This window comes from Caretta caretta, chromosome 4 (assembly GCF_965140235.1).
Source record: "Caretta caretta isolate rCarCar2 chromosome 4, rCarCar1.hap1, whole genome shotgun sequence".
Classification (NCBI taxonomy): Eukaryota; Metazoa; Chordata; order Testudines; family Cheloniidae; genus Caretta; species Caretta caretta.
This window is the reverse complement of record NC_134209.1, coordinates 30,816,068-30,831,122: the sequence shown is the minus strand read 5'-3', so window position 1 is coordinate 30,831,122 and position 15,055 is coordinate 30,816,068. Positions and strand designations below refer to the sequence as shown.

General features: G+C 44.2%; 1 protein-coding gene across 1 annotated transcript in view; it reads right to left on the bottom strand.

Annotated features, from left to right (window-relative positions):
- The window catches only part of LOC142071839 (putative E3 ubiquitin-protein ligase HERC6), a 34,665-nt gene extending 21,565 nt beyond the window's left edge, over window positions 1-13,100 (bottom strand). The window contains exons 1-6 of the mRNA XM_075127518.1: window positions 12,822-13,100; window positions 10,191-10,350; window positions 7,256-7,332; window positions 4,750-4,977; window positions 1,898-1,992; window positions 505-632 (exon numbers count right to left, since the gene is read on the bottom strand). Coding sequence (XP_074983619.1) covers window positions 505-632; window positions 1,898-1,992; window positions 4,750-4,977; window positions 7,256-7,332; window positions 10,191-10,350; window positions 12,822-13,074 — 941 coding nt within the window. The 5' untranslated portion in view covers window positions 13,075-13,100. The remainder of the gene's footprint in view (window positions 1-504; window positions 633-1,897; window positions 1,993-4,749; window positions 4,978-7,255; window positions 7,333-10,190; window positions 10,351-12,821) is intronic.
- Window positions 13,101-15,055: the final 1,955 nt, after the last annotated feature.

Here is a 15,055-nt window from a genome sequence, read left to right as displayed (position 1 = left end):
AAAAAAATCCAGACAGCAGAACTACCTCAGGAGTGTCTAATCTGCTTATCCAAGTTGTATTATAATTATACATTAAGAGCCGGCTTTACTGGAATACTCTGAATGCTTTGCATCCCTCCAGTGATGACAAGGAGCAAGAAATCCAGTTTCATAGGCCAGTTAAAGCTGGGTTTACAGAAGTTTACTGTTAGTGAAGGAATGAGTGCAAAGCAGTCAGAACATACCACTGAACTTCACCCTAAAACTCTGTTTCTACCGGCTGCTGCAAACACCTAATGTATCTGTGTTCTCACAGAACTGGAGGGTAACTTCTTCACTAATTGACCTTAAGATTGTAACTGTGCAACTTTAGCTTTATATTGAAGCAGTTATTTGCTTTTAATGGGCACACAACTGGTTAAAAAAAAAAAAGACCCAACATTGTCTATCTTCCTTTAGAAAACAATATTATTTTTCCTTGCAAAATGTGACTATTATGAAAAACATACAAGCTACAGTATACACCTTCCACATGCCAAGTGGGAAACTGGACCATCTATCCATTTGACCTTTTGAGGACCAGGCATCTGGGTTGAAGAGCGATGTCCCAGCTGTCCAGCACTGTCATCTCCAAATGTGAACACACTGCCATCCTGTTGAAACAAAAGCAAATTTAGTTTGCCATGGTTATGGGACTTTCACCTCCTAATTCTTTTTAACCCCTCCAGCAAAAAAGAAGAAAACCTGAAGACTGATGAGAGAAGATGATACAAACTAGCCATACACAAGTGAAACCAAGGAAGGATCACATTCACAGTGGGCACGTAAACTAATCCAGTTTGGGCTGTCAGCATGGTTTGAACCTGGGATTTCTCATACTAAAAGCATGAACCTGCTGCTTGAGGTAAAGGGCTAAATTCCCTGTATGGAAGAGAGAGATTTATACCCTCTTGTAAGGCGTAGCCAAAATAATGGGGGTCAAACCCCCCCACACACACACAGTGGATTACAAGCACACCGATCCAGGGAAAAGCAACCTACTGAACATATGCACTAGCTGGTCGGAGAACATTTCTACGTCAGAAGTAGTGCAAGGATGTTGCTTTTACTTCATGTGCTTTCCATTAATTTTTGATAATTTTTCAGAAAACAGCTTTTGGTACTAGAAAAAAATACATATTCCATTTCTATTCTCATTAGAAGTCCTTTGTTTAGGCTGAAAGTAAAATTTCTTTTAAAAATTTCCAAAATACCAACGTTTTCCTAGAGTACAAAACCTGTTTACATTTGTTATTACATCTGTTTGTACATAGTGGAATAATTGTTAATTTTAAGATAAACTACAAAACAGTCGCTATAAGTAGGGTGTTTCCAAAAGCTCTGTTTTGGGAACCAAAGCATCTTGAATTATCCATTGATAATGGAGATTTTCATGGTTATACAGCACTTTGGGCCATATCCTACTTCCTGTCTTCCTCATCTGAGTAGTCCCATCATAGGTTTGAGTAAGATGAGCAGGATTTGGCCCAATCCTCCACTTACTGAGGTCAATGGCAAAATTTCCATTGAATATAATGGGAGCAAGACAGGGTCCCATAACCTTAAGCTGCCCTTGTTCTTTTTCACGTAAACACCCAGCAGGGGTTTCCAACGTCAGAGGCTGTAGCAACGTGCAACCCGGACATCCTTGAGCACATAAACATCCTCAGTGAAAGTTATGAGGCCTAAGGTCTTCGCACAAGGTTAGCACTGCCCAGGTCTTCTAATCCCTCCACCCCAAAATCAAATACAGACCCTTAAGCCTTGCTGTGCCATCATACCAACTAAGCATGAGCTCATGCATGCGTGCGTGCACACACATTTATTTGTAGACAGTCATGGCCTGGCCGCGCATCACACAGAAGGATTTGGAGCATACCTTGGTGAGCACTGCAGTGTGCTCATCTCCACAGCTGATATAGACCACACCAATAGTCTTCAGAGCAGCTACCGCATACGGTTTGAAGACTTGCTCTGTTGGAGAAGCACAGATTCCTATAGCATGTGAAATGGGTTCTTTCCTTTCATAACACCATCCACTAGACGTTGGGTTACCCTAACCCTGCTTTTTAGCATCTTGCCCTCTGAGATTTCATATCATCTGACCATGATTTATTTAAAAAATATTTAAAAGGAAAGGGGAGTTTAAGGGCAAAATGAGATCATCTGTGCTTTCGTCTCCTCATATTTACATACACACCTTCTACAGCATCAGCTAGTGCAAGGAATGTACGTGCTTTGTCTGGTGAGCAGAAATAGAAACAGAAGAGTTTTTGTTCTAGGCCATGTTGAAGTTGCATTTGAAAGCTCTCAACCTGACTGTAGTTTGTGTCTTTGTTTTGGATTTGTAATCTACAAACAGACCACAGGTTTGGCTCATGGTGGGAAATCTTACAGGCTGAGCAAGAAACCCAAAGGGGGCTTGAAGATGCTGGCTTAAACATCTAGACTGCCAAACAAAACAACCTGCCACTCACAAACCTCACATTCCATACAGGTTAAATCTGGCCTAACAGATTCTCTGCAAATAGGGAGCCATCAAAATTTCCATCCAGACAGAAATTGCATATTGTTAGCTTGGCCAAAATGTTATGAGTATAATACTGTCACATTAACGTGCTGGTTTTTATACCATCCACTTCCAAATGAATTGGTCATTCTTTCTGGTTTCCAAAGATCCTACTGTCTCCACAGCTGCCTGACCTGTGGGCCCTTTATACAAGCTGTGGAAATGTTTTGGTCCAAGCTGGCTGAATAGAGTCAATCATCTCATCTTTTCCTGTCCAAACACTTCATTTTCCTCAAATTTAATGGCTGTTCATGTGATTCACTGATTTTCTGCAAATAGTTCTTACCTGGTATCTTGTTTGTAAGGGGGACATTAAAAAAAGAGTTCAATGTTAGAAATTCAAGCTGTTTTGATTGGCTAGGTGGTATGTGTGACAGTCTGTCCCCCTATATTCACCCCTTTTAGAGGATTATGGTAAAACTTGTACAAAGTATGCACTGGGAGGTATCATTTGAAAACGCAGGATTTGCGGATTATTATTGTCTTGGTAAAATGTGTGTGGCAACACTGTATGTAAAGATTTCGCTGTGTGGTATTGCTGAGACATGTTGCAACCTGCTCTGGGGGCAGTCACAAACCAGTTCCCCAGAGACAAAAGGCTAGCCAAGGGCTCAGCCACGTGTCAACAAGATCAAATGGACCCTCAGCTGATTAAGTGGCCACTCTTCCGCAGGAGAGAGGGTGTTGGCAAAGAACTGACATTTTGACAAAGCAGCAGCTTGAGCTTCCTGACAGACTTTCTGTCTCCTGAATGCCAGCTGGAGGTGATTCTTGTGGAAGAGAAATGGCTGGAAGAGCAGACATCCCAAACCATCTCTTCCTTTCTCTCCACCCTCAGCATCAACAACGCTTGAAAAACAAAGGAAGCAGTATTGGAGAAGGATCCTGACCGAAGGATTCAGCCAGTAAGACAGTTGGAACTCCTGCTGAGAGAGCCCTTTGCTTTGAATTCACTTAGCTTGTTAAGCATTAGTTACATTTTACCTTTTATTCCTTGTAACCAATTCTGATTTTTATGCCTTATTACTTGTAATCACTTAAAATCTTTCTGTAGTTAATACATTTGTTTTATCTAAACCAGTGTGTTTGGGAAACTTCATTTGGGAGAACAGGATTTGTGCATATCATATTCCAGGGGTGGCCAAACTTACTGGCCCTCCGAGCCACATACAACTATTTTTAGAAGTTCAAGAGCCAGGTCACACCTGCTGGGAACTGGGGCTTCAGCCCCACTCCTGTTGAAGCCCCAAGCCCCAGCACGTGCTCTCCACAGGGCTGAAGCCCTGAGACTGCTCCCCTCCCCGCTGGACAGAAGCCCCTACTCCACCACCCCCCTGCAAGGTGAGGTCCTGAGCTTCTCCCCACGGCCCCCTGTCTGGTAGGTGGACACTGGGAGGGAGTCTGGGGGACTTGTGAGCCGCACTTTAACTGTAAAAGAGTCGCATGTGGCTCATGAGCCACAGTTTGGCCACCCCTGTTATTCTATTAATGAAATAAAGGACTTTATATGAACTTGTATTGTCCAGGAGGGTGCTGGGCAGTACAAGATGCACATTTCTGAGGGGAAGTCTGGGACTGGGAGTTTGCTGGTGTTGCCCTGCAGCGGAGTTCATGACTGGCTGGCTACAGTACTCATACAGTATAGCTGGGAGTAACCTACTTGCTGGAGGCTGTGTGTGAGCAGACCAGAATGGTTGCTCTCACGGCAAAGCAGTGTAAATGTCACCCCAGGTCGGAGAACTGAGGGGACACAGCTGTCCATCAGTCCAGATTGTACCCTGGGTAATGTCACAGGATGTTTCTGCTCCCTCTTTGGGTAGGTACAACTCTTACAATCAGGCTTCCAGTGTGAATATGAATTCAAAATGTGTTCCTGCAAACATTCTGCAAATGTTTGCTTAAAGTTTCCCGTTTTGGTGATTTCTCGCCAACAAACTCATTTGATAGAACATGAACAGTTGGTGCAAATTCATTCAAACATGTACATATCCTTTCCCCCCTCATATTCATCTAGTTCTAGTCATGGTTCATTCTAGCGAACAGTGTAAGTCCATCCCAGCGAACAGTCTAAGTCCATCCCATTATCTCAGGAGAGTCTATACAACAAGAGGAAATCTGGAATTAAGATGGAGTTTCCTTGAGAAATGAAAGGATAGAGTTACCTCTTGTATTAGCGTGATTTAATCCCAGCTGCCGTGCGTTGTTCCTTCCCCACCCATACACAACTCCTGAGAGAGACAGCGCAAAGGTGTGTCCCCCGCCGGCAGCAACCTGAGCCAAGAGGATCCCATTGAGAGATGTGACATGCTGTGGGCTAGGCTGGGAGGGGGTTTCTTTACCCAGACCAAGCTGGCCATGGGTGTTCTGTCCCCATGAAAAGACTCTGCCATCTTTATTAAAAGAAAGAGAAACAAAGTAAAAGATGACACACCTTCAAGTGACACGTGCACTAACTAGCTCACTAAGAGCTGTGAAAAATTATGCCCCTGATGTGAATTTGATGCCAGAGAGGAGGGCAGATTTACCACTCAGTCAAGCTACATAAGGGTGAATTCTATGCTCACTAATCCACACACTACCCCAATGACTGTGGGGTGTGATGACAACTAAATTTGGCCCAAACCCATTATTCCTCATGCTTGTGATTTGGCAAATACCTGGAGCTGCATGACACTGTGCTGACAGAATAATTTTACACAGCTTGTGTTGGTAGCAAACTGAAATTAGTATCTATAGTTTCCTAATCCATCCAAAGCTGAGGAATCAGGTAGTTCTGTATGCTCATAGAAACTGTTACATTTTTCATCTAACAACAACAAATAATGAACGGAGAATGCTTTTCTCAGCGTCCCCTTCTACCATTTTAATGCCAGTGAACCTGTATAACAAGATAAAATACCACCCTCTTAAACATGACACACTATGCCAAAGGCATATATTTAATGTAGTGCTCATGACAAATGCCAGACTGACAGCCCTGAACCCAGTGCCTTCTGTTTAGCCACAGAACAAGTACAGAACAGGCAACAGCAGAGGAAGCTTCTTCTCTGCCCATTTAACCATCCGTGCTGGATGTAAGAAGCCTCACTGCATGTAGCAGGAATTGTGGTTCCTCACTAGGAGAAGGAAGAAGGGACACATTCATCTCTTTATTACTGAAGATGGATTTTAGCTATCAAATGAACAATTCCCCAAAAGAACGTAGGGAAGATTTTTGACATTTTCTTATCTAAATAGCAGTTTTGAGAAGGGTTGCCTTCCCATCACAGACAACACCCAACACAATAGCTGGTTTCAGAGTAGCAGCCGTGTTAGTCTGTATTCGCAAAAAGAACAGGAGGACTTGTGACACCTTAGAGACTAACCAATTTATTTGAGCATAAGCTTTCGTGAGCTACAGCTCACTTCATCGGATGCATTCAGTGGAAAATACAGTGAGGAGATTTATATGCACACAGAACATGAAAAAATGGGTGTTATCATACACACTGTAAGGAGAGTGATCACTTAAGATGAGCAAATACCAGCAGGAGAGTGGGGGAGGCGGGGGAGGGGAGAACCTTTTGTAGTGATAATCAAGGTGGGCCATTTCCAGCAGTTAACAAGAACAATGTACATGGCAGAGGGGCATTGCTGGCACATATCACACTGGTGGATGTGCAGGTGAACGAGCCCCTGATAGTGTGGCTGATGTGATTAGGTCCTTTGATGGTGTCCCCTGAATAGATAAGTGGGCACAGTTGGGGACGGGCTTTGTTGCAAGGATAGGTTCCTGGGTTAGTGGTTCTGTTGTGTGGTATGTGGTTGCTGGTGAGTATTTACTTCAGGTTGGGGGGCTGTCTGTAGGCAAGGACTGGCCTGTCTCCCAAAGTGTGGGTCATTACACAAAGTAAAACTATTTCCCCATGTTTATTTCCCATCCCACACTGTTCCTCAGACGTTCTCGTTAACTGCTGGAAATGGCCCATCTTGATTATCACTACAAAAGGTTTTCTTCCCCCCCCCCCCCGCTCTCCTGCTGGTATTAGCTCATCTTAAGTGATCACTCTCCTTACAGTGTGTATGGTAACACCCATTTTTTCATGTTCTGTGTGTATATAAATCTCCTCACTGTATTTTCCACTGAATGCATCCGATTAAGTGAGCTGTAGCTCACGAAAGCTTATGCTCAGATCAGTTGGTTAGTCTCTAAGGTGCCACAAGTAACACAATAGCTAACGCTTTGACAAAAAAATGTTACTAGCAGCTCCTTTGTGAGCATAACTAACCAATGGCTAACTTGGCCCCACTGGGCTTTTTCAGAAATGAGGTACTAAGCATTATTTGGGCTGTAAGAAAAACAGAAAAAGATAAATTGACATTTGCCCGCATCACACTGATTGCTCTGCTTGTATATTGTATCCCTTTGCCCTCCCTTTTCTCTGTCTCATCTATTAGACGGTAAACTCTTCAGGGCAAGGACTGCGTACTACTCTGTGTTTGCATTGTACCGGACATGATAGGGTTCCATTCTAGGTTGGTCCATGAGCACTACCGTAATGAGCATAATTTCTGTTAAAGGAGTAATGGACAACTTAACATCTGACTGACATATAAATTAACTGCACCAAAGAACAGAATTGCTTGCATGGCACTTTGGAAATAATTTAAGAATGAAACGTGTATTACCTTGTGCAAGTGCAACCGAGTGATAGTGCCCACAGGTGACTTGTATTATTCGGAGAGCAGAAAGGCCATCTATTTTCCTGTAGTAGAAACAGGACAGCCAAGTTAACTTGGCTTCTAGGTCATATGAAAAACTCAATTATGTTTCAGAAAACAGATAATGTAATATTATATTTTATAACACTGACTCTGCAGTCTCTGTTTTACCTTTGCCTGGCCATTAGCCAGTCAGAGTTTTCTGCAATAGGTTGTTTCTCCACTACTTAAGATAGATGCATATAAATGTGTCATTTGGACTCTGACTTAATTTGTCCTGTGCTTCAGTGGCCTATTATTCACACAGAGGTGAACGCGCACTGTATTTTGAACCTATTCGGAATAGATTCTTACACATCCACTGCAATGTAACTTTGTTGACAGCAAAAGTATCCATATATAAGCATTACAGCTGGAGAGCATAGCTACAGCTAAAGTTAAGGTTCCCTGAACATGCCCATACTAACAAGACTTTTGCCTAGAACTTTGTTAAACTTTCACCTGGAGGGGTGAAATTTTCTGGATCTGGTTTCTTCCTAATGCTGAATGTCTTTAGAAAGCTCAAGCAAATATTGTTCTGCTGTTTGTTTTACTACAAAGGCAGGGTGGGAAACAGAAAGCAAACATAAATGTTAATAATGGAGAAAATGTTGTAAGGTTGTTTTTTTAAGAGTTTGGGTGTCTTAGCAGTTTGGAACAGAAACTAAAAATTTAGCATGAAGATTGTTTATAGATCAGATTTTTTGGTAGTCTAATGAAAATCCATTATGGATTGGATTATGGATCACTTGATGATTACCTGTTCTGTTCATTCCCTCAGTGGCATTGGCCACTGTCAGAAGACAGGATACTGGGCTAGATGGATCTTTGGTCTGACCCAGTATGGCCGTTCTTATATCTGAATTTTAAGGGTCTAAAAAGCATGCTATATTTCTTAATTATAAAAGCTTCTTTTCTAATAGTGCTCTCTGAGTATACTCTGTTGGTATTGCCTATGCATGTAGAACAAACTTGACTGGAGTTTTAGACTGTTCCATACATTTTGAAAAACCCTGTCTCTTCTACAGACTTCCTGGAGGAGCCATGTTTGATATGCCATAAGGTCATCCAGACTGGATCTATTCCATATGCTAAATTCCCACTTAAGCCTGTGTGTAGAGTGCTTTTAAGAATGGGCCCAATATTTTTCACTAAATCATTTTCAAGTGTGAGTTTTAATACACTGCTTACAATTTCCTAACCCCATGCCCAGCAAGCAGATAGAAAGGGCATGCATGAGAGGGTGGAGTGGGGAATAACTAACTAACTACAAATGTTGTCTTACAAGACTGAAAAACAACATTATGAATGGGTAAAGAAGTGTTAGAGTTTCATCTGATACAGGATCAGAGCATTTTGTTCCCGAGTTGAGCAAGGCCTCAGAATGTAATATGCCAGCTAAACCACTTCACAAGTGACCAAACAGTCATGGTCTGGTCAAGGCGATTCTTCTTCCGTGGTGTACAGATGTTAGTGACTATTTTACAACATTCACTGGCTTTTTTAGAACTTGATGTGCTGAGGAGTTATTTGCATCCCTGCTGGTGAGGAGAGGTCTGGTGATCTCCTGCTGGGGAGTAAAGTCGAGGAAGGAAAGACTTAAGGTCAAGGAAAGAGCAGGCACCATCCCACCACAAGGATTCCCCTAGGGAAGTGCAGCTTTAAATTGGTCATGCCCCCATAGGATCATCCCTGAGCCATCACTGCCACATCCCCTTCCTGACCAGCACCACCCACTTTTGGATCTTCTCTGTTTGGCTGCTACCCTCTTCCCCACCCCCACAACAAACTATAAGCTCTAGAGCTTGATCCTCAATTTTCAGTGCACCCTGCAAGAGAGTTGAGACCTGTTCCCACGCTTCTTGCACAGCCTAAACTTTAGTCAGGATTAAAGGGCGCTGAAGTAGCCGATCTGGTCTTTGATGCATCCAACTTTGTGGGAGGAGGAGGGATAAGGGAAGGAGAGGTAAACAACAATTCTCCTTAAACAGGAAAGAGACAGACAGAAATATACTTGCTATAAAAACAAAGGGTTTGTGGTCGTACTGTTCGTGCTTTACATTTCCGTATACCATTCAGTAGTCATGTCATAAACATGTCAGGTGCAAAATGGTTAGAAAAAGGTGTATTTGGCAAAGGAACCTAACTTGCATTGATCTGACATTCGCGGTGGGGGATGCAAAACAAATGTCATTTACAAGAACAACTAACAGGATTATGTGAAATAAACACGTCTCCCCTACTTTAACTGGTGGCCGCACCACTGCCCAAAAATTGCAGGGGGCAAATCCTGCTCTGGCATTGACTTCCACTGGAACGCTGATGCCAGAGCTGAATTTAGTCCCATATTCACAGATGAGTGTGTGTACTGCTATTTATAAATAAGTCCTGTAACTGCACTTGAAAAAAAAAAAACTGAAATCCTCAAGCAGTTCTCTCTCCATGCATGCCGAAGCCTACATCACCCCAACATAGTTAGCAGAAAAATCTCTTCTAAACAAGCTGCAAACAATTCAGGTGATATTGAACCACCATCTAATCCCTCATTTATGATAAAAGAAATCATACAGAGACAAAGTTAACTTGTGGATGAAATGCTGTGTTTGGGTAAGTAAAGAACATGCTATGCAAGAGTAGGAAACCACGCACAGCATCTAAATACTCTTACACCTGTTTTGAGACAGCTAGATGTGAGATTCAATGCTCTGCAAACTTCCCCCAAAACTCAACTTTTCTCTATCAGACCTTCCAGTTCCAGTCCTGACCAATGTCAAACTGGGCCAGATTCTGTAGTGGTTTCGTGACGTGCACAAATGGGGACCATACAGTGAGTCTGAAACATTACGCTTAAATGGCTACTTACTTCGGGATTAAACTTTGTTCCTTAAATTCTCCAGTGCCCAGCTGGCCTTCAGACCCAGCTCCCCAGGAGAAGACCTTTCCTTTGTTGCAAACAGCCAGCGAGTGTTCTTTTCCACAGCTCACATGAACAATAATCTGTGCTTCTAAAGCTTGAATTTGTTCTTTTTGGTGGGGAAAAAAAGTTATTCAGAGGTTACAGAAAGAAAAGATATAAACAAACCCTACCTGCTAATAGCAAAGGATTAGTCATATAGCAACACTCAGCTCCTGGGGGAAGAAATTCACATTGGTGATTCCTCCCACTAATTAAGAAGTAGCATAAATAGGCTCTAAATGGAGTTTCCTTCCTCTACTGGAAAGATCAAGGCTGACACAGGACCATGAGCGTGTTGGTTAATACAGAGGAAAAACAAGAGCACTCTCAGGTTTCTAACACTTAACACTAATGTGCCTTGGGAAAAAATTATGGCAGTACCACAAGAATATAAGAGAACTTTTATACGAATGAAATATTTAAACACGTCAGCCTAAAATCTTAATTCACCTTCCACAGCTTTTCATTTCTCCTAAGTTTGCTAATTACCAATGTTATTGTACTTTTACTTGAAAAGATGGGTTGAGAGAACTTTCTCTCTTCTTTGGTGCTGGAAATAAGTCATAAACCAAATTTGTAGCAATAATTTTATTGGTAAGAACAGACCATGATATCTTTTGTACAGAATTATGACTTCAATGCAGGAAAAATCAGAAAGTAGGCTGAGATGGACAAAGCACTAACATTTAAATAGCTTCAAAAATAGTAAAAAGAGAAAGGACGGGGGGAAATTTAGCCAAGTAATTGTCTTTGTGTAAAATTCTATTTTTATCCAGACTTACAGCAATGAGACAATCCTTCCACTCTCCTGATTTTGAACCTAAAATTTTGCCTTGCCTTTATAAAACTGTTATAAGCTGCCTGGAAATAACATTATTATAAATATATATTTTGAATCTAGATAACAGAATACAATTCTGCTTTAGATAGGGCTTTGATGATCCAGGCAGCAAGAAGAGAAATAAGCAAAGGAAAGAGAGGTTGGTAGAGAACTGGTAATAGAGAAAGCAACTTTCCTATTCCGGAGGAATGGAACACAGCCCCAGGAGTAGGAAAGAAGACAGAAATTGTGAGGGAAGTATAAGAGGAGAGCAGGGAGAGGAAAGGAGTGGATTCACAGGGGAACAGCTCTAGGTTTACTTCTGAACTCAATAGAAAAAGAAAAGGAAGCAATCAGATGGAAAGGAGACAAAACACATTGCTTCCTGATTGGTCACATTCCAGCCATAAACAATACTAGTAACCAGGTGCTAGAACAATGGTGGGCAACCTGCGGCCCATCAGGGTAATCTGCTGGCGGGCCGTGAGACAGTTTGTTTACACTGACTGTCCGCAGGCATGGCCACCCACAGCTCCCAGGGGTGCGGTTTGCCGTTCCTGGCCAATAAATAAATAATATATAGAGGTGAGAAATAACAGACCTCAACTCTATTGTCCCTCTGCAAATTTGTGTACAGAGTCAATCCCTTACCTCTCTCTAAAAGTGAAAAGTTTCAAAAAGTTCAGTGAATAGAAGATTGTTGGGGGTGGAATAGATCTGGACAAGGACAAGAAGTCTGGAGATAAATGTGAAAAGCAAGGGACATATGCTTTTTTTCTAAAATATTATATTTGCTGTTGAAGAAAAAAAATCCAGAATACTTAACGTTGTTGTTTTAGTTAAATAAAACAATTTAAATGTCTGTCTGGTGATCTCCTCCGAATACACCATGGCAAGAAAATCCTCCAAATATTAATGATTAACCTGTTGAATTGGAGATAGTTCACCTCCCAAGGACTTCAGAAATATCTGCTTCAATTACTTTCGGTAAATGAAATAACCAAACAATCATTCATTTTCTGATATAGCTGTAAACCTAATCTGAAACGTTTTCAAAATAAATCAGTTTAAAAATGTATAGTTGTACCTTCTAAAAATGAAACCTAAAAATGAAACCTCTCTAGGTTGTGAAGAATAGGTATTAAGGATATAACAACCAACAGGAATGCACTTTTATGTAGAAAACCATGATTAAATCGAGTCTTCCTGACTACTGATTTAAACTATGATTTAAATCAAATCCACCCTGGCACCGATATTGATTTGTAGGTGCAGAGAGGGCTGCCACCTTCTCTCGCTAGTCTCTCTCTGAGTTACCGGTGAGGAGGAGAGACAGCCAGCCAGAGGCAGAAAGCAGAGCAGCAGCTGCGGCTGGGTTTCGCTTCTCAGCAGCTGACTGCCCCCACCAGGAATCCGAAACCGAATGTAGCAGCGACCTGGAGGCGGAATCCGAAACCTGCAGCTTGATCGGCAGGAGGGAGAAATGGAAACGTACCGGAGCGGGAGCGGCTTTCCCAGCCGGCTGCATGCACCCAGCGGAACCCAGCTGGGCGCCTGCCCCGCCCAGCCCTGCCCTAGTGCCGGGACAGCTGCGGCCCCAGCGATGTGGGTGAGGAAGAAGCACCGCACAGGCACCCAGCCCCCGGAACCACCCGCCTCGCCCCACGCTCCTGGCCCCCGGCTGCCCGAGCGGGACAGGGCACTGCCCAGCCTCTTACCCGGCGTGTAGCTGCGAGGCGGGGGCCGCTGCCCCGGGCGGAGCCTCCTGCCCAGCTGCCCCCGGGCGTTGGCCCCGCAGGAGCAGACGGTGCCGTCGGGCCGCAGCAGGAGCGTGTGGCGCTCCCCGCAAGCCGCTTCCAGGAGCGTGTGGCCGCCGCCGGCCTCTGGCCCCCGCCGGCACCGCACCGGCCCGCCAGCTGCCGCCTCGCCCAGCCCCAGCTGCCCGCAGGAGCCGGCTCCCCAGCAGTACATGCTAGACCGGTGGCGGCGGCTGCTGCTTCGCTCAACCTCTGCCCCGCCACTGGGAAACCTGCTTCCGCCCTCTGTGTCGAGCCAGCCCAGCCCAGCCGGCCCCTTTCCAGCCTGCCCTGCCTCGCAGCTGGGGTGGGGAGGGAGCTTGCCCTGGGGCCCCTTCCCTGGCATTACAGGGGGCCTTGGAGGCCAGAGAGAAGGCGCCTCTGTTCAAAGTCACCCAGGGCAGTGGGGCTAGGGTGACCAGATTTCATAGGGACAGTCCCCATAGTTGGGGCTTTTTCTTATGTAGGCTCCTCTTACCCCCTACCCTCTGTCCCGATTTTTCACACTTGCTCTCTGGTCACCCTAAGTGAGGCACCCAACTCCCATGGGAGGGAGACACCAAAGGGCTCTTCCTGCCTTTGGAAATCTCTCCCCCTAAGTGCTTTTTATGTGTGTACAAACAAAGCCCTAGCCCAGCAGCCTCCCCCAAACCAGAAAACAAACCCCAGCCAACCAGGGAGAACAGAATCAAACCACTTGCCCTCCTTTATCGACTACAGGCGTTTGGTCCACCCTACTCCTGCAGCCACACCCGGCATCCATCTGAAGTGCCACTGATTTGCAATGGGCTTTGTGTGGGCACATGAAAACCACCCACCTGGAAACCATTGCAGGGTCAAAGCTGTATGCTGTACACTGTAACTAAGGCCATGTCTACACTACAGAGCTTTAGTCAGTACACCAATGCCAGGAGAAGGAATTCTTCTGTGGGCATAGCTACATTAGCTAAATCCACAGAATACTCTTTTGGTGGCGTAGTTGCGTCTACACTCGGGGTAGCTAGTGAGAGTGACTTTTTCCTCATTCCTAGCCGATATAGCTATGCTCACAAAACTTTGTAGCATAGACCAGGCCAATACTCTGTTAAAAGATGCCATGTTCTCAGCTGGCCAAGCTTTTCAGAGAGGTTCCACATTTTTGCTAAGGAACTGGGGCAAACCAAAGCCTGAATTGTAAATGTTAAGCACATGGGTAATTTACTCACGTGAACAGTACCATAGAAATCAGTGGGATTACTCACATTGGCAAAATTACACACATTTAAATGTTTGCAGGATTGAAGACCTTGACTCTAATAGGAATCTAATCGGGATGTGGTTAAAATGGCAGAACTTTCCTAGTATTGATGCAGTTATACTGGCATCAGTGTTTATAGCAGTACAGTTTATGCCAGTTCAAGAAGCAATATACTAGTGTAACTGTGTACACTTAGGGCTTATACTGGAATGATTATATTGGTTAAAAATTCACACCCTTAACTGATACATCAGTATAACTTTTCTAGTGTAGACCAGTCCTTGCAAGCAGCACCATGGGTTCGTTAGTGTTCACAGAGAGCAGATGGGGACATGATTTTTTATGGCAATCAGAAAGAGCCACAGAGTAAATTACATGGTATTCAGTGTATCTGACAGATTTGGGGATTCAGTTCAGACCAGTAAGGGATTGGGACACTGCCAGTCCTGTAACCCTGGGTGCCTAAAATGCTCTGTTGCTGGGCAGAGCCTGTCCCTTGGGTATAGTGAATTGGGGTGACCGCTCTGGGCCCCATGCTTTGGGGGTCCTTGCAGGCTGGTGCAATTGACCTGGCATGGTCAGTCCCGGAAGTGATGGGTCAGTCCTGGAAGTGACAAATTCATCACTTCCGCCCTGGGCCCCACACACCCGTAGGGATGGCCCTGCTGTTGGGGCTCACAGCCTGGACACCAACATCCAGCAGACAAGCGTGCAGTTCCTTGAGCGTCTGTGTGCCATGCAGCCCTCGTTCCACTCTCCGACCCCAGCAGCCTGTCTACATCCTGGTCTCCACCAGCCTGGGTTACTACTTTTAGGGTGAGCCCAACACACCTGCAGTCTTGAAGTTCCCCAAAACCATCTGCCCGGAAGCATCCAGTCATCTCCTGGAATGCTCAGAAGAGATAAAAGTACATCTTAT